The 18,366-nt window shown below is 38.1% G+C and overlaps 3 protein-coding genes across 5 annotated transcripts; 2 read left to right on the top strand and 1 right to left on the bottom strand.

Annotated features, from left to right (window-relative positions):
- Positions 1 to 259: 259 nt before the first annotated feature.
- Positions 260 to 7,178, top strand: arfgap3 (ADP-ribosylation factor GTPase activating protein 3). The gene is made up of 16 exons (XM_065270991.2): positions 260 to 412; positions 1,028 to 1,146; positions 1,867 to 1,939; positions 2,050 to 2,181; positions 2,459 to 2,539; positions 3,104 to 3,185; positions 3,270 to 3,329; positions 3,423 to 3,466; positions 3,564 to 3,697; positions 3,901 to 4,032; positions 4,118 to 4,252; positions 4,507 to 4,635; positions 4,712 to 4,832; positions 5,454 to 5,541; positions 6,296 to 6,426; positions 6,510 to 7,178. Exons 1-16 carry the CDS (start codon positions 344 to 346, stop codon positions 6,525 to 6,527), a joined length of 1,548 nt encoding a protein of 515 aa, XP_065127063.2. The 5' UTR covers positions 260 to 343; the 3' UTR covers positions 6,528 to 7,178.
- A 629-nt stretch (positions 7,179 to 7,807) lies between these two features.
- ikbip (IKBKB interacting protein) lies at positions 7,808 to 14,129 on the top strand. 3 transcript variants are annotated; one of them, XR_010533180.2, is made up of 4 exons: positions 7,809 to 8,211; positions 8,296 to 8,413; positions 11,914 to 12,705; positions 13,867 to 14,129. XR_010533180.2 is itself a non-coding variant. In XM_065271005.2 (3 exons), exons 1-3 carry the CDS (start codon positions 7,922 to 7,924, stop codon positions 10,067 to 10,069), a joined length of 1,074 nt encoding a protein of 357 aa, XP_065127077.2. In that variant the 5' UTR covers positions 7,808 to 7,921; the 3' UTR covers positions 10,070 to 11,257. The 3 variants fall into 3 exon arrangements, 2 of the variants coding, with proteins under 2 accessions (XP_065127077.2, XP_065127076.2); XM_065271005.2 differs by lacking the exons at positions 11,914 to 12,705; positions 13,867 to 14,129 and adding an exon at positions 9,404 to 11,257 and having other exon boundaries at positions 7,808 to 8,211; XM_065271004.2 differs by having other exon boundaries at positions 11,914 to 14,129.
- A 561-nt stretch (positions 14,130 to 14,690) lies between these two features.
- On the bottom strand, positions 14,691 to 17,921 carry ckap4 (cytoskeleton associated protein 4). The gene is made up of 2 exons (XM_065271011.2): positions 17,298 to 17,921; positions 14,691 to 16,004 (listed from the first exon to the last, which is right to left on the bottom strand). The coding sequence occupies exons 1-2, from the start codon at positions 17,598 to 17,600 to the stop codon at positions 14,925 to 14,927; spliced, it is 1,383 nt and encodes a 460-aa protein (XP_065127083.2). The 5' UTR covers positions 17,601 to 17,921; the 3' UTR covers positions 14,691 to 14,924.
- Positions 17,922 to 18,366: the final 445 nt, after the last annotated feature.

The raw sequence follows: 18,366 nt of genomic DNA, 5'->3' as shown, positions 1-18,366 counted from the left end.
CTTTTAAACACAGATTTATTTACGCACTTATTTAATGACTAATTTTTGTTTATTTTAAAGTGTTACAGATCGCAGTTTTAACTTTTCACTAAAATTCTTCTCTAAAAAAAATAATTGTATTAGTCGTTTAAGACATTTCGATCTGTGTGTTAATAAAAAGCAAACAAAAAGTGCCAAGAATGCAATACTTTCATCTCATTGTTTGTAAACAGACGATGTGAGTTTTTCCACCAATGAGCGCGCAGCTGCTGCACGCACGGCTGTGACGTAACGACATCAGGAAGTGCGACGTTAGTTGTGTGCTTATAGTGACTAAACTTCAGAGTTTACAGCAGCTGTAAAAATGTCTGAACCGACGAAAAGCGACATCTCTGCTATTTTCAAACGTTTGCGATCCTTACCGACGAATAAGGTGAGATGTTCAAGAGCGGACACGCGGATAATCGCGATGTTTTATCGTGCTGGTGGAGGAAGGGAGGAAGTCTGGACACGTCGCATGTTTTTATATCAAACATATGGCAGCCGACGCTCTTCATCTTTTATCAATAATAACACCAACACTTCTTATAAATAACCCTTAACAATGTTTTACTATAGTACACGAGTAGAAATCATTTACTCGAGGTTGATATCGCGGTTAAACTGTGGTTACTGTGGTTTAAACGCAAATGCCATCTCTGGAGTAAAGTTATAGTTACTGTAGTAAAACCATGGTAATTTGATTGAATTTAAAGCTTTATACGCTGTCATCAAATACAGAGTTTTTAATTGGTCATTTTGTTTCATGCTTATTTCAGTGTTTTACTAACTTTAAGTAACTTACTTTGTGAATTATTTATAATATAGTTTGTTATGCAAGTACTAGTAACTGAGATTAAATGAATAAAGGGTCAAGTTAATTAGAGTTAAAGTTAGTTAGACAGTATTTATTAATCCATTACATGCATCATTATGTAAATAAGTTCTTTCATTGTGTTGTATTGAGAAGAGATTTGTTAAAGTTTGTGTTATTGTTGTGTTTTGTTAGGTTTGTTTTGATTGTTCATTGAAGAACCCGAGCTGGGCGAGCATCACATACGGTGTATTTCTGTGTATTGACTGTTCAGGGACTCATCGCTCGCTCGGGGTTCATCTGTCCTTCATCAGGTATACATTACACCTCCTTTATATGAACAACTAAATAAAATGTGTACTGTAAATGTCAGTTTATAGAAATAAAGCATTAAAGAATTAAGCTCGTGTTAAAGGGGACATATCATGAAAATCTGACTCTATGTTTAAGTGCTATAATTGGGTCCCCAGTGCTTCTATCAACCTAAAAATGTGAAAAAGATCAAACTTAGTTTTGGTAAACCGTTCTCTGTAAGCATGTGAAAAAAGTAGCTCATTGAAATTTGGCTCCCCTTGTGATGTCAAAAGGGGATCTTATTATACTAATACTAATTTGCAGTATCCAACCACAGCACTGCCATTTTGTGCAGATATCAGCTCACTGGCATTTTAAAGAACACACACAAAAACAGCACATTTTTCATCAAAACTACAAAGAGTTAATTTTAACATCTTATGATAAATTATCTATACAGTATTTTAAGATAAAACTTCACATACGTACTCTGAGGACACCAAAGATTAATTTATTTGATCTTATCTTAAAAAAGTCTTGTGAAATGTCCTCTTTAAATTATGCCACATGACTAAAGTGAAGAGGGCATGTTTGCAAATAAGTAAATGTACAATATATTTATAAACTGGCTGATTTTAAGTGTTTTGATTTATGACACACAAAAACCTTTTTTTTTCTACATAGTTACTCTGTTATTCATAAATCAAGTGACTTGAGGTGTTTTCTCTTGTTTTGTACAGATCGACTGAATTGGACTCAAACTGGTCGTGGTTTCAGCTGCGCTGTATGCAAGTTGGTGGTAATGCTAGTGCGGTGGGTCTTTCTTATCTTACACACTTCATTTAATGCTGTATGGACAGAACACAAATCACATGATTGGTCAAATGTTATCTCTAACCTTTGACCCCTCCTTCCTCATGCAGAGCGCTTTTTTCAGTCAGCACGGGTGTAACGCCAACGCAGCCAACACCAAATACAACAGCAGAGCGGCGGTGCTTTACAGAGAGAAAATCAAAAACCTGGCAACACAAGCAACCAAACAACACGGCACAGAGGTCTGACATTAACACATTACTACACTAAACTACACTATACTATAATCTACTATACTACATGACACTATACTGTACTGTACCCTAATGTACTGCACATACTACTGTACTGTACTAGATTCACTAGATGTGACTGAACTATAGTCTAGTATGTACTGTACCATACTATACTATATTAATCTGTAGTATATAATAATTTGTGATTTAATATCATACTGTACTGTAAAGTTGAATAATCTCTCAGATGATGACAGTTGTTGGCATTACTGTGTTTGTTTAGTTATGGTTGGACAGTCAAGCTCCTCTCTCACCCACATCACCGCTGGACAAACACCAGGATTTCTTTACTCAACTCGCTCAGGTGAGATTCATCAGCCAATCAAATCATTTCATTTCATTTTATGCACTTTGTGTTTTAGGATGTTGTGCATTCATTCAAAGGCAAGAATATTAAAAAGCTCTTTATAAAGACATGTGAGAATATTTGACATTTGTTTAAACACTTCAGTTATACGACTGAGCTTTTCAAAACTGTTTCTAACGCTAACAATCAGTTTAGATTGCAGATTAATATAGGTAATCCAAAAGAAGAGTTTTAAAGGGTTAAATCAGCCACAAATTAAACTGATGTCATGATTTACTCAGACTGTGTCAGTCTCTAACCCCACAAGTTTCGTTGCTGTTCAGTACTAAAACAGTTTACAACTAGTTGATCTGTTTGTAATGAGAGTGGGATGTGAGGATCTTTAAAGCTTCATGAATAAATGACACGAGTGTTTGGTGAAAAATAAACTATAAAATCATTCAGTATTTAATGAAAGGGTGTTTGAATGACACAATGATGAGTAAAGGACTCAATGTATCTCTTAAATTAACCCGGTTAAGTCCTTAGGAATTTTATTCATGTAAACCTTTGTTTATCCAGACTGCCCAACCCGAAAAGCCTTTTGTTCAGCTGAACGTCAACCAGCCGAAGGAATCAAGAGTTGAGGATAAAAATAACAATGGTAAGAGAGTTTATTCAGATGTGAAGTGTAAGTTAGTGTTTGTGATGATGACGATGATGATGATGATGATGTATTTATGAACAGATGACAGTCCAGCGGGTCCAAGTGTCCATCAGCTCAGTGTCTCTTCAGACAGCACTTTAGGTGATCATCAATCATTAACCCTACAGTCATATCATATAATAATAATAATATCATCTTATAATAACTATAATGATTGTGTTTCATACCTCACAGATCCGTCCTCTCTCATAAAGAAAAAAAACACGGCCAAGAAAACGGTCTGTTTACTCTAAATCACTTTAAATCTAATGATGAATAATGTGTACTGGGACATGATGATGATGATGATGATGATGATGTGTCTGTATGAATCAGATGGGCTCAAGAAAAGCGGGTCTGGGTGCACAGAAGGTGAGCAGTGCCAGTTTCTCCGCCCAACAGAAGAGAGCTCAAGCTGAGGAGAAACTTCATGAAGATCTCAACAGAAACAATCAAACTGATGATCTCCCGTAAGCTCTCTTTACTAAACATTACTGTGTGTGTTTTATGGATCCCTGATACATGCAGTGTAAATCATTATAGTTGTAAACAAACATCTGATAAATCTCTCAGATTCTTGATCATAAATCCCTCAATGTTGTATATTTTCTCCACGAGTTAGTGGAGTAGATGTGTGTTGTGTAATAATAGTGAAGTGTATCTGCTGTTGTAGGGTTTCATCTCTCAGTCTGGCGTATGAGAGTTTTGAGGTTCAGAGGAAAAGAGATGATGTGAAAATCAACCGTCTGGAGGGGAATAAGAAGGAGCAGGCCGAGCGTCTGGGGATGGGTTTCGGTGGCCGGAGGTCAGCACTTAAAGTCTCTGATGATCTGTGTGTCAATGCTTTAATTCAACAGCGCTGGTCTTCATTTAAAGGTTTTGTTTTTCAGTGGACAGTCTCACTCCGTGATGGACGACATGAAGATCATTCAGCAGGAGTCTCCAAATGTTTCCTCCTCATCCTCTAAGAGCAGAACATATGAGGATGATGATGATGATGAGGAAGATCGACGCTTCTCCTCAAAGTAAAGCTTCATTCAGTCGTCACATATCTACTTTAGGTCCTGTGGTGTCAGTGTATAAACATCACAGGACAAATTTCCCTCATTAAAATATATAAACAATTATACAAAATATTCACTCTCTGTGTTTACACGGAGGTTAAAGTCACTCAAGTCTTTAATGTTCAGTGAGTTAGGTGAAAACTTGTATCTGTATATTTTTAGGACTCACAACTGCATGTACAAAGAAGTCGTGTTGTTATGTTGTGCTTTGACAGGTTTACAGATGACACGCCTGGGTCGTCCGATCTCTTCTTCTCTCAGTGGGCAGGAGGCAAAAAACAAGAGCACAGTAAACCAGAGGCTGATTTCTATCTGGATACCAAAACATCATCATCAGGCGAGAGGTCAGAGGTCACAGACACACACGCACTAATAAATACATGACATCGCTGCTATTATAATGTTGTGATGTCATCACAGAGCCTCAGCGAGGAGGAAAACCCAACCTGATGGGTCGGTCTCTGATGACGCTCGCAAGAAATTTGGAGACGTTAAAGCGATTTCATCAGACATGTACTTCAACAAACAGGACAACTCTGAGGTGACGTCTTCACTAACCTGTTTTGCATGTAAAGTGTGATGTTTATAGACGATTTCAGCAGTAACAACATAAATAAGTAGCTTTCGTGGTCAACGCGTAACTTCCGGAAAACTCCACTAAGAATAAATAACAACAAAGTACTTTTAAAGTACTTAATATAACAAGCCGTGTCTGATAAAACCGTCTATAAGAGAAAAAACTGACCAGGATCAGTTTCAGAGAGTTCACCAGCATCTTAGATAATACAGCAGGCTGATAGATTTTCTGATGTTTTTAATCAATAATATTATCAAACTTTCCTCTCAATAGAAAAATCAAACTTCAATAGTAACATATGAACTATAAAAATGTGTTTTCATTAAATGTTTTATTCAAGTAGGCTACACATACAGACAAACTCAAATACATATCAATGAAAAAGTCATAAAATAACTACTTTACTAATTAAAATGAATAAATGATAACAAACGTTGTGATTGTGCAGTAAAACTGAAATATCGCTCGACTTCAGGAGGTGAAGGATTTATAATTGTGATTAATTTACTGAGTAAGTTTTAGTTTGTGTTGTTGATTTGTGTAGTGTTTGTGTTTGGCTTGATTGTTGTTGTTTTTCATCTTCAGTATGAAGTTCGAGCTCGACTGGAGAATTTTTCAGGGAGTTCCTCCATCAGTTCAGCAGATCTCTTTGATGAGCAGAAGAAATCATCTGGTAACTTTCATTACTCAATACAGATTAAATACAGACCTGATGTTGAACTGAAATAAGACTTTATTATACATCATATACTGTACCCTTATCAGAGTCTTACAGTCCAGAGAGACATTTAATCAACTAATGGTTATGTTTACATGCACAACATTTAATCCGGTTGCAGGTTACTACAATACAGTTTACATGTCCCTTAACATTGCAATCTGATTAAAATGTTGGTTTACATGCACATATATACTCGAACCAAACATCTGCACAAGCACACAGCCAGGGTTGCCAGATTTGCGTATCAAAACCATCCCAATGACTATTCAAAACTAGCCCAAAAGCATGACTATTCACAGCCCAAACTAATAAACTAAATCTTTAACTCTTTAACCGCTGAAACAGTTTTAAAGTAGCCCAAATCTGATGTCCGCAAAAAAGCAGAGGACTTGGCAACGCATCTCTCATCGAGTTCACCCTTTATCTCTTAATAACTGTACAAAGTCAAAATTAAGTTGGAGAAAGTTGTTCTTAAGAAGTTTTCAGATATAAGCAAAGAAATCACACTTTTATAAAGGCACAACGCTATTTTATTGCTTTATGTAATATTAGGAAAGACATGAACACTGCAGAATGTACAGCACATGACCTTAATAATGCGTGAACAACAAATCCTCACTATATTAAATATTTCAGCTCAGGTCATGACCACCAGATAAACACAATAATGTGTGTGTGTGTGTGTGTGTGTTTGTGTGTGTGTCAGCCCCCAACAGCTCATACAGGTTGAGTAACGTTCTGCCCTCCGTGCCCAACATGACTCAGTTTAAGACGGGCGTCCGCTCGGTGGCAGGGAAACTGTCCGTCATGGCCACAGACGTGGTGTCAAATATACAGGTGTGTCTCCTGTAGTTATCATCACTCAATATAAACAAGTTTTCTTTGTGATTGATCATTTATTCTGTCTGATTTAACTGCAGGACCGTTATAATACTTGATCCCTCGCTGGACCCCAGAGAGATTCACATCACAGACACTAAAGGGTTAAAGGGATGTAGCTTTAAATCAATCATTATGAAGGATCTCCTGTATGTACGAGCTTTCATTTGCACGCTGTTGACCAAATGATTATTCAACTCTTATTGAGTGGATTGCTTTAGTTTGGGGTTTAGGTCACTATAATGTCTGCTGTATATATATATATGAATTATTTAGCCTGACAACATTTACTGTCATTATTATACATTTTGTTTATAACTTTAAAGGAGAAGGGTCAACTGGCGTTTTGTTCTTGGATCTCTTAAAGAACGAGACGTCTCTTATGTTTACTATTTTCAAGTGCACTATTCCATCTACACTATCAAGACAATAATTACATCATAAGATGTGTTTATAAAGTGCAATAATAATAAAAACATCAATGTTCAAGAAAAATAATTTTCATAAGAATTACAAACATTTTCATGAGAATTAATGTATGTTTGTTGACTGAAAGGGATTTATATGGCTCATATTCATGTCATTGTATATCTAAAATAAATGTATAATTGACGTAAACCTTTTCTCTTATAAATCTGAGGTTTGATTTATTGTAATGTTTAATTTCCATGAAGCGATTGAATAAAGAAGGTACTTGTCAAGCATTTAAACCTGTTTAGTTTTTGTGGAGAAAGATTATAACTGTGATTATATTTTAGAGGTTATTGCGGTACATTAACCCTCTACATACACAAAAGAGGTGGAGAACCAAACATTAACAGCATTTATAGTGGTTTAAGACCTAACTATGAACTAAACAAACTAAAGATGAGTGTTTTTTTGTTTTTTTATAACTAAAGATGAGTGTGTATGAAAGATTTGAGTATCTCTGACGCTGTTGAGTCCTGCAGGGGGCGCTCGGCGGATCACAACATCGAGACGCATTTATGTCTTCAGATCAAATATATTTACTAGAAACTGTTATGATTTAAATGTGTTAATTTTGAGGATTAACATTTGACATACAAATATAATAATTTCTCAACAGTCTCATTGAAAAAACTAATAAACTATCTTATGGAGCAGCGCAGAGAAATGTCACATCTGTCACGTGATAGGTATCGTTGGATTTCTGCAGAAATTTTAACAACAATTTACACCGCAATAATGACACTCGCTTTTACATTTTATAGCCATTAAAACTGAAAACACATTAAAAGGTTTAAATAAAAGAAATATTCGCGTCCTGTCTGACCAATAATAGGCAACTTCCGGGCCCTGGATCCCGCCCACTTCAGAACTCAACACGTTATGTGTGGCGCTGCGCTGTTTTTCTGTTGTTTCTGTTCTGCTGCGTGGCGACTTCAGCATCTGACGAGATCTCAGCAATCTAATGAATATATAATGACTTTAGATGTCAAATGTTTTCTTATTTATTTGCATATATAAATTTATAACAGAGGGCGCTTTTAGAGTTTTAAAGACTTTGAGTTCAAACATGCAGAGCGGCGAAATAAAACAACGAAAAAAGACTTCAGATGCCCAAGAAAACGGAAAGAAGAGAAAATCAGAAGATAAAGTTAAAGATGAAGTCAAAAGAGAAGCAGAAGAGAAAGAAAACACGATTAAAAGTTCAGAAAAGAGTTCAGATGTGAAGCTCGTCATGAGTTTGATGTCTCTCGCGGTCTCTTTAGTGTTAATGTGGTGAGTTTACACTAAACTAACAGTTAACTTATATTCCTGATTCAGATTTAGATGTTGATCTTTATATTGTTTTTGTTTTTGCAGTGCTCTCTATCAACAGAATGTAAAGTTTGCAGAAATGAAAGAACAATACGAGGAATTATTTGAGAAGACACGAGGCGTCCTCGAGCTCCAGTCACAGATGACCACAGTCTCAGAAAAGGTCTCAATTTAACACTTTAATTCATTTATATCATTAAATCATTTTATCTGTCTGAAATACAGTGAGGTACAAAAGTCTGAGGTTTTCTCAGTACAGTTTTATATTATTACAGATTATATTATGTGCAGGGAAATTTAAGTTTGTTATATTTTGGTAGAAGCTCTGAATCAAAGCTGAAGGTCTCCTGGATGATATTTGACATGATGTTATTATTAAGAGTTCATAAGCTTCATATTTCACGTGTTTGTTTACTGATCTATGGCAGAATAAATAATTTACTGTCCCTGCTGGAAAAAAAACATAATACCAGCAAGACCAGCATATGTTGTGCTTTGGTGTTGGTGACCCCCAGCTAAACCAGTATGGATATTATGCTGGTCTGTGCTGTTTCCTAGATTTCAGTAAAACATGAATTCAACATTTCTCAAATAATCTCAGATGTTTAGGCTTCACTGTATGCACAGCAATATTTATATTGTAAGAAAATCACTTCATGATGTTTTATATCACTTTGAAATATGAAGTAAATCTAAGTTTGTTTGTTAAGTTTGTTGTTAAGACCTGTTTAAAAAGGGAAAGGCGTAAACAACAGATTCTGACTTTAGGCAGCAGATCACCAAAGACACCATACTTAAGTTTAAATCATTTATCAAAGAGAAACATAATAAATGTAAAGGAGCAATATATTCAGCGAGGCCAATATAAACAAAACATCCGTTACTAAAAAAATAACCTAACAATCAATAAAATACATTTACAAATGAACTATCCTGACTTCCTAACCAAACTGACAAAGAAATAAGATCAAGAAAAATAAACGTCAGGCAGAATAACTTAAACTGAGTACTAGTAAAGCATTAAATACACTGTACTGTTTTACATACTGTTTTTAAACCAGTATACACTATATAGTGAAGATATGCTGTAAGAAGAACACTAGTACTGAATGTGGTCACACAAACACCATGATTTCATGTGTTGTGGATGCAGCTGCAGGCTTCCATAGATGAATATGATGAGATTCTGACCTCCACGACCCTGATGACAAAGATCAAACACGACATCGCCTTCATCCACGACACGTCCACAGTACTGCAGGAGCACCAGGAGACGTCTTCACTCCAGTACCAAACCATAAACAACCGCTTCCAGAACATCACAGAGACGTGGAGGAGCAGACAGACAGACGTGAGCGACGACCTGAACGAGCTGAAGACAGAATCACGGTCCACGCATGGACGCATCACGGAGCACGTCAATGCCGTAGACGGACGTCTGCGCGTCCTGAGTGAACGTCTGCAGGAGGTGGAGGACGGCATCAAGAGAAACTCACGAGTCTTGGATCGGACCGAGGAGGAGGACGCTAGGAAAGTCCAGGAGCTTCTGGACTGGAACTCTGGACGGGTTTCTAAACTCCAGGAGAAGCTCAGATCTCTGACCAGGAGCCGTGAGGACCTCCAGAAGAGGCTGGAGAAGACGCTTCCTCGCGTCAAACAGTGGGAGAGCCGGCTGCCGGACGTAGAGGAGTCTGTCCGATCTATGCTTAAACTCCGAGCTCAGCTGAGCGACACAGAGAGGAGATTAAAGGAGCTGACGCTACAGGTGCAGGACACAGAGGAGAAGATGTTGAGGACTCCAACAGAACTCATCACATGATGTGATCCTGGAGTGACCTGAGATCGCAATCACTTACAGTCTGAATGACATCACAGAAACAATCTGAGCCCATAGTACTGATGTGTGTTTATCTGCTGTTGCACATGAATGTTTTCATTATGGAGTTAAGTCATTGTCAGTATTGTGTGTTGTGTTGTTGTCGGACATTTAATTTGTGCATGAAGTTTAAGCTCGGGTTCTTGTGTATCACATGACCAAAGATGTTTAAACACAAATATACAAGAGGAAATGATTGATTATAGATCTAATACAGTACTAGAAGAAGAATAAAACCTATTATTATTATTGATAAATGTATATATTTAGCATTCCTGTACATCACATGATGTCATTCTTACTGTGACAGGACTCAAATATTTCAGTATGTAAGTTGTTTACAGAGGTCATGAGTGATATTTAACTTTAATGATATCTAATGTGCTGGTCTGTATACGCTTTATTACACACTTATTTTTGTTCAGAGCCATTTATATTTTTGCATTTGGCAGATGTGAGTTTTGGTCCATTCAATATATTTTCTCATATTGTTTTGTTAATCCAATGCTTTATGAGTTGAGCTACAGGAACACAGAAGCCGGTATTTCTTAGCATTTCTAGATGTTATCTTCATAGATTTGTATAATCAAGTCTAGATGTCTAGTCCACGCTGCTGGCCAATTGAGTGGAACGTCCGCATTTGGTGGCCATCTTACCACAGGGCGCTCGCTCGTAGCATTGAGTTTAATGGTGCAGGTACTTTTAAATGACCATAACTTGCTCAATTTTCAATCGATTTTCAAACGGTTTGGTTTGTTATAAACATCAAAGATTTACCTCTGACACTGCATACTTATACTTAATAAATTATTTTCATTAAACATGTCAAAGCATCCAGAATTTTAGCCACGTTAATAATGTTTGTAAGAAACCAAACCATTTGAAAATTGGTAGAAAATTGAGCAAGTTATGGTCATTTAAAAGTATCTGCACCATTAATCTCAATGCTACGAGTGAGCGAGCTGTCTGAAGTAAGATGGCCGCCAGGTGATGACGTTAGAGACTCTGCCGTAACACATCTAGCCTTTATACATATCTCTGGTTATCTTGATATTACTGCTGTTGTGTCTCTTATGGATGATTTGTGCTCCAGATGTTTTGCTGATTTTAATAAAACTAAATGCTATCTGAACTTCTGTGTCTTTAAATAAACACACACATATATAGACAATCCTCAATGTGCATATGAAATAATACTGTGCTCAAGTTCAAATGACCAACTTGCAGATGCATAAATGCTGAATGCCTTAAAGATGCTTTCAGCAGTAACAACATAAACGAACAGCTTTTGTAGACTAAACGCAACTTCCGGTAAACTTCCACATATAATCGATAACAACAGAGTATTTTTACAGTTGTTTATTTCTAATAACAGGGAAAATAAATGAGAAGTAAATCACCTTGGAGATCAGTGAGTACATAACGCTATCATAGTTGCAACACGCATTTGGAAAAGCGAGGCGCCAGAGAGCACTATTCATTTGAATGCAAAATACAATTTCACCACTAGATGGGGTAAATCCTACTTATTGTCCCTTTAACGTTACTGTGTTGTGATCCATGCTCATCATCTCCGCTCATCTTTAAGAAACCAAAACTTTTTATTGTCAACAAGGTCTTTGTTTCAGAGATCAGTTAGACTGATGAATAAATAGAGACCGAGAGATCACTTCGCTCAACGTCTATAGAGCAGACATCAACCTCGAATGGATGGGGAGCTGTAAGGTGACTTTTATTTTATTAAACAAGTCCATTAAAGCCCCTCTCTGTCTTGTGTATTTTTCTAGTGTGACCGTGTTCAGGCACTGATGTCCGGTCTGGAGAGATCACCGCCCGTTTCCCAGCTGAAGAGTTTGGATGCGGAGGTCTCTCATTTAAAGGAGAGATTCTCAAACTTTACTGGACAGCGACATCAACTCCAACAGAATCTGACTCATCTCATCCTGGCCGTGGAGAACGTCGAGAACCGAAGTCTGGTCATCTCCAGTGAAGTGATGTCAAAGGTCGCCTCCGTCCGTACGGACCTGAGGCGCATGGGCGGTCTGGAGGGTGAAGTGGAAGCTCTCGTCAGCCAGACCGACACCCTGGAGGAAAAGGTCACGCAGATTGAAAAGCTGATGATCAAACGCATCGGTGATCTTCTGGCCAGCAGTATTGACCGTATTTCTGGTCTGAAGAGCTCCACGGAGAGTAGCGCTCAGCGGCTGGATCAGATCGGCAAACTCGTTCAAGGGCTCTCCGCGGCCGACAGACAGCTCTCTGATCGGATCCTGACGCTGGAGAGCGCTCAAGCCAAGATGTTGAAGATGACCACCTTCGCTACTGACCTGAAGCCCAAAGTCTTTACGATCAGACAGGACTTTACCATAATTGAATCCAAACTATCGGAGCTGACGCTGAGGATCGGACAGATCGCTGAAGATGTCATGAGAGGAGAAGAAGAGCTGGCAGAGATGAAGAAGAGTTCAGGGGAGATAAAATATCAAACACTGGAGCAGAAAGATCTCCTGACAACATGAACTCAATCTCTATCAGCATTCAAGATGTGCATTTACTGCTGGAAGTCTTTTTGTAGACAGGTGAAGATGAACTTTCACTAAGACTTTACAATAAGAGAGTATTTGTTAACATGAGTAAATGCATTAGTTAAAATAAACTAGCAATGATTCCTATAGTTGATCAGAATGTATTCATCTTTGTTAATGTAAGTTAATGCCAGTACACTTTTTCATGTTATTTTTTTACCATGAATTAACTTAGCTTTATCTTTTGATTTTATAAATGTTTTAGTAAATGCTGAAATTAACATAAGCTTAACTACTGAAGTATTGTTCTGTGTTAGTTCAGTTAGCTGATGCATTAACTAATATTAACAAATACAGTTTTATTAAACTTTTAAAGCAAGATTTATATAAGAACATTAATATGCCCTGGACCATCATACCATGCTATTAGATTAGATTATTTTAGTTTACATGGTACTTAATAGATTAGCATGACATCCATGAACAGAACACCTTAGTATTACCATGGTATTGTTTTAAAGTATAATGTGATATTGAATACCTAAAACAGTATTTAATTTGAGATATGAATGAAGATTCGGCACATAAGTGCGGCACAGAACAGCCAAATCTTTCCAGAAGAGGAAATGGTCTGATCTGATCTGATCTGTAATGATGTCTAACCTCACCCATTCAATGTCAACAAAATCAAATCATTAGACACATCAGTGTAGTACACAAACTACACAACAGATCCTCATGTAAATAAAACATGACTGCAGTCATCTCAATACAAACACATTCATCAAAGAATCAACAATGAGTCACAGTAAATGTGTTTACATTACACTACTAGACGTTTGTCTAAAAATCTTTAATGTATAAAGAGAAATTCAGATGTAACAAATGGATTATTTTGAGAGACAGAACAATAAACAACATAAGTTTTTAATCGGGGGTCCTCCAAATGTTGTTTGAATACGAAAACTTTTGAGGGATAAATTAAATTAAAAATACTTATCCCTAATAATAAAAAGCTAAAATGAAGAGCATAACATTCCCATGATAAAATCAATTCAGCTAAATTAAAATGTTGCCAAAAGTATTTTTTCTACATCTTTGTAACGTAACCATCATAATAAAGTAAGATATAGTTATGTTATGTGTGTCACGAACACTCCACCCAGAGTTTTAAATAATTACTGTAATTAATTATATTTCATTTGTCTTCTTTAGTTCCTTATTGGCTGTGCTGGGACACGAGGCTATGAAGGTAAAGGAGGCGGATCTATTGAGTCTCTGCTAGCCGCGGGCCATTGGCACAGCCGCGGGCCATTGGCACAGCCACATGCGTTCATCTTTCAGTTTTTGTTTGTCATGTTAGTTTGGAGCGGGGAGTCCTTGTTTGCCTATTTAGTTTTTGTTCTCGTTTAGGTCTTATGTTTTAGGTCTCATTCTTTCGTTTGTTATTATTGTGAGTATGGTTAAATAAATTATTTATTTGGAATACCCTTGTTGTCCTTCTATTATGTTGCGTGTCCCTCAATTCCTAGCAAGTAATGTGCGGGACCATAAATGGGGGCTCGTCTGGAATAAATACTAAGAAATCCATTCTTGATTTATATACATGTACTGAGGGATATTTGGCTCCCCTTGTGATGTCAAAAGGGGATCTTATTATAATAATACCGCCCCTTAATCTGCACTATCCAACCATGGCACTGCCATTTAGCTCAGGGACGAGAGAGGAAAATAATTGACAGCACAAATGAGTTTGAATTTCAACAGGCAGTGTTTGCATTTCATCAGCTCATTTGCATTTTAAAGGACACACCCAAAACAGCACATTTTTGCTCACACTTACAAAGTGAACATGTTATAATAAATGATCTGTGGGGTATTTTCAGCTAAAACTTCACATACAGACTCTGGGGACACCAAAGATTTATTTTACATCTTAAAAATGTCCTGTTAAACCTTAAAGACCTCTGATATACAGAAGTGTGTGCGTATGTTTCCATGGGTGTTTGTTGAATTGGAGATAACCACACATTAGTTGATAAAGTTTGTAAACATTTTTATTGGTAAACAACTCTTGATACATTCAGAGACAGTGTTTGTCTTACTGTGATGGAAGAAACAATAAAAAAAGAGATATTTTTAATAATAATAAACAGCAGTTCACCGATTCAGCTTTCTTTGTCAGTTACTGGATCTCAATTTGGATTCATTTTCACATTTCTACCGTGTGTCAAATATCATGAACGATCATGTTTTCATGATGTATCTCAAGATCATTCAGATTCATCTTGATCTTCAGATGGACTTTCAGCTGTGCTTTCGAGTTCTTGTGGTTCTTCTGAACCCTCAGCATCTTTAAGTCCATCAAGCTTCTGTTCCAATGCATGTAATCTCACCTGAGTCTCATCAAGAGCGGCAATGCTCACCTGTATCTCACCCAGACTGCTCTTCATCTCCTCCAGATCATCTCTCAGTGTCACTATATCCTTCACTGCTGATGTTTTGTACTCATTCAGTGAGCTCTCATGAGATTCATACTTTGATATAAAAACGTCCAGTCGGTTTGTCTGCTCTGACAACGATGATGTCAGTAACTCCTCGCTCTCCTCCGTGGCTTTCAGTCTGGCCTCCACATCTTCTCCTCTTTTCTCCACCTTAAGCAGTTCCTCTCTCAGCTGCTTCTCCAGGGTCTGAATTGCCTCGCTGGACCGGTCCTGTCCGTCGGTCAGAGCCTGAAGCTGGTCGGACGTTCCCTGCACGCCGGCCCGAGCCGCAGACACCTCCTCTCGTAACGCTCCCACGGTGCTTTGCATTAGCGATCGCACGGCCTCGATCTCCTCGGACACAGACGCCACCTCCTTGTTCCTGGTCTGGAGCTCAGCACCCACCGTGGCGATCTGCTCCCTGAGCACCTCCACGTTTCCCTCGGCCACCTCGTTAGCCGTGTTGAGATTGGCCACTGCGCTGTTGATGGCCGTCAGCTCCTGTTTGAGGAACGCAGGCATATGCTGCTCCTCCAGACGAGCCTTAAGCTCCTGAAGTTCACTCTTATATTGGTTCTGTTCTCCTGCAAACTCCGCCACGCTCTCACTGATGGAGCGACTCAGCTGGGACAGACGTTCCTCAAGGGTGCGCTCCAAAGAGGAGACGTCCTTCTCACGAGCATCCTTCACCTCCTCAATCCCATTTGTCAGATCTCTAAAGATTTTATTCTGGAGGTTCTGTAACGTTTCCTCCATCTGACGGTTCTTGTCTTCTCCTTTCTGGACTGCACGGCTGGTGCCCTGTAGATCGGCTTTAGCATCGACCACTGCTGTCTCCAAACCCTCTAAAGATGATTTTAATGAATTTATCTGAGGAGAGACACAGAGGTTTATCAGTGGTTTCCCTTAACAGTAATGAAACAGCAAATCACTCTGCTTTTAGGGATGCACTGATATATCGGCCTAAATAAAAGCATTTTACCTACAACTGGACATTGGTTGATTGTTTAAAAACAGGCGATGATCAGGGATCAGATTATATCCTGACAATAAACCCATCAGATCTCATATTGTGTGATTATATTGAATTGAGTCACAATGACAACAGAACTACAGATTAAAAGCTCTGCAATTCTAGGAGTTCACAACATAATCATTTGAAACGAAGAGTAAAAAACAAAGTCAGTGTCGGCACAGAAACTTTATATCGTGCATCTCTGCATTAATGTGAATATAAGTGTGATGATGATGTGTTAATATTGTGATTCTTTAGCTCTATTGTGTAATTATTTAAAACTGCTATATTGCGATGTTGTTTCTCTTTTATCTGCATTGGAGTTTGTGCACTTATATTCGTATGTAGATCTGAGTTATTAAGCGTGTGTTGACCGAATGCAGTTTGTTTTGCCTGCTCACAGAGCTCATTCTGAATGATGCTCAATCTCCCAAAACAATTAATGTTAAATATTTTGATCAGTATCATATATTTTTGTCCTGGAAGCATTGATTTGTAAAAACACAGGACACCTACACATCAGACTTTCATCTGAAGTTTGCTGACACACACATCTGATCTGTAGACAACAACACAAATCATCTGCACTATAAAGGCTGCCGGTCTGGATGTTGTTTATCTTGGACTTTATCACATCACACGAGGTGTAAAGGATCTTCTTACACATTTATTATTGAATCAAGTGTCCTGTACCGCTCATGTCCTCAATCCCTGCATGCATTTGATAGTAATATTCAGTAAACAACAGCTCAAGATGATGATGATGGGAAACCCCAGGGTAACTAAATCCTCTCTGATCTAACCAACCAATCACAGATGACCACATCTGCTGGACTTCTGGAGGAAGTTTTACTGTTGAATACTGGGTGAGAATGAATTAAACCTGAGATTATAGGATGTCTGTGCACAACTATTAACATTTTTTACCTTTATTTCTAAACATTCAGGTCTAAATGAACAGAAAAATAGCACAACCTCAATGTAAGACGAGCCCAGGTTCCCCACTGTTGTAATGAAGTTCATGAAAGTAATAAAAGTGAGTTCAGTGTTACATACAATGACTCTCTGTTGCAGTTAACTCAAACACAAGTTTGCTGGGATGTCAAGAACAGTTAGTTAAGATAATAACATCTCTAAAGATAACAGACCTGTTGAAGTGCGTGCTCCACGTCACTGCTCAGTTCTCTGCATCTCTCCATTGATTCTTCATTTCTCAAGGTTGTAACTTTGACTTCGGATAAAACTTGTTGCAAATAAAACGCCGCGAGCCCCGCGCCTCCAGCGAGCGTCAGATAAAATATCGCATAAATAAACTTCATGAACGCGCTCGGACCTGCGACCACCGGCGCGTTCTTGGGGCTTTTCTTCGCCACGTCATCCTGCTGCTTCACGGCGGGGATTTTCTCGGCGATTGGTTGTGAATTGCTCTTATTTCTGTTCTTCACGGTCATCGTTGCGATCTGTCCGGACAATTTTGACGCTCCGCGCCCAGTGATCTTTAAACGCCTGACGCGAGGTGACGTCACTAAGCTCTGAATGATGGTGCTGTGTGAAAATTACTTTTCTGAGGGCTTCAATATGTTCACCAATAGAATAGAAAGTCGTTGTAGTCACTTTCAAGCGCGTTTAAGTCTTAAATCCCTAACTTTAAAATATTGTTCTGTATTTTTCCTGAATTTGAATGGACCGGTGCTGCAAAGCAGACGAGTTAAAATGAATGTAATAAGGACTGCATGTAAGAAAGAGGATATTGACTAGATAAGTTTAATGTAACGAAAACGTTTTGTATTGTGTGATGTCATTTGCCCCGCCCCTCATCTGCCCCGCCCTTCCTCCGACGTGGCAATGGCTGCAGCCTCCTGAGGTCGCATTTCTAGGCTGCATACTTATTTCAGAATATTACCAATTATAAAGTTGACTGTTATTCTTAGTTAATCGTAAATTATTGTAATATGTTTATGACTTGCGAATGTAATGCTCAGTTAACTAAAATAAACCAGGCTTGATGACGTATGGAGCCTGCATATGCGACCTCCGCAGGCTGCATCCTTCGGGTTAGGTAACGGACAATGGCTTTTCATCAGTGCGTCCTCTCATCTTTAGTTCAAAACTAAAATATGTTTTTTTTAGATCTGTTTCCAATGTCGTATGAATTGAAATGTGAAGCTTTTATCATCATATTATATAAGTCTAGCAGTGCAAAACATCACAGAGTGC

The sequence above is a fragment of the Paramisgurnus dabryanus genome, chromosome 1 (genome assembly GCF_030506205.2).
Source record: "Paramisgurnus dabryanus chromosome 1, PD_genome_1.1, whole genome shotgun sequence".
Classification (NCBI taxonomy): domain Eukaryota; kingdom Metazoa; phylum Chordata; class Actinopteri; order Cypriniformes; family Cobitidae; genus Paramisgurnus; species Paramisgurnus dabryanus.
The sequence above is the reverse complement of the archived record's forward strand: the minus strand, read 5'-3'. Positions and strand labels throughout refer to the sequence as shown.

Excerpts from the sequence above, each read along its gene's own strand:
- arfgap3 (XM_065270991.2), top strand. The coding sequence starts at position 344 with ATGTCTGAACCGACGAAAAGCGACATCTCTGCTATTTTCAAACGTTTG. Across the intron at positions 4,033-4,117 it reads ATGGGTTTCGGTGGCCGGAG|TGGACAGTCTCACTCCGTGA; the intron begins GTCAGCACTTAA and ends TTTGTTTTTCAG. Across the intron at positions 4,636-4,711 it reads ACATCATCATCAGGCGAGAG|AGCCTCAGCGAGGAGGAAAA; the intron begins GTCAGAGGTCAC and ends ATGTCATCACAG.
- ikbip (XM_065271004.2), top strand. The coding sequence starts at position 7,922 with ATGTCAAATGTTTTCTTATTTATTTGCATATATAAATTTATAACAGAG. Across the intron at positions 8,212-8,295 it reads GTCTCTTTAGTGTTAATGTG|TGCTCTCTATCAACAGAATG; the intron begins GTGAGTTTACAC and ends TTGTTTTTGCAG. Across the intron at positions 8,414-11,913 it reads TGACCACAGTCTCAGAAAAG|TGTGACCGTGTTCAGGCACT; the intron begins GTCTCAATTTAA and ends GTATTTTTCTAG.
- ckap4 (XM_065271011.2), bottom strand. The coding sequence starts at position 17,600 with ATGACCGTGAAGAACAGAAATAAGAGCAATTCACAACCAATCGCCGAG. Across the intron at positions 16,005-17,297 it reads TGGAGCACGCACTTCAACAG|ATAAATTCATTAAAATCATC; the intron begins GTCTGTTATCTT and ends GTCTCTCCTCAG.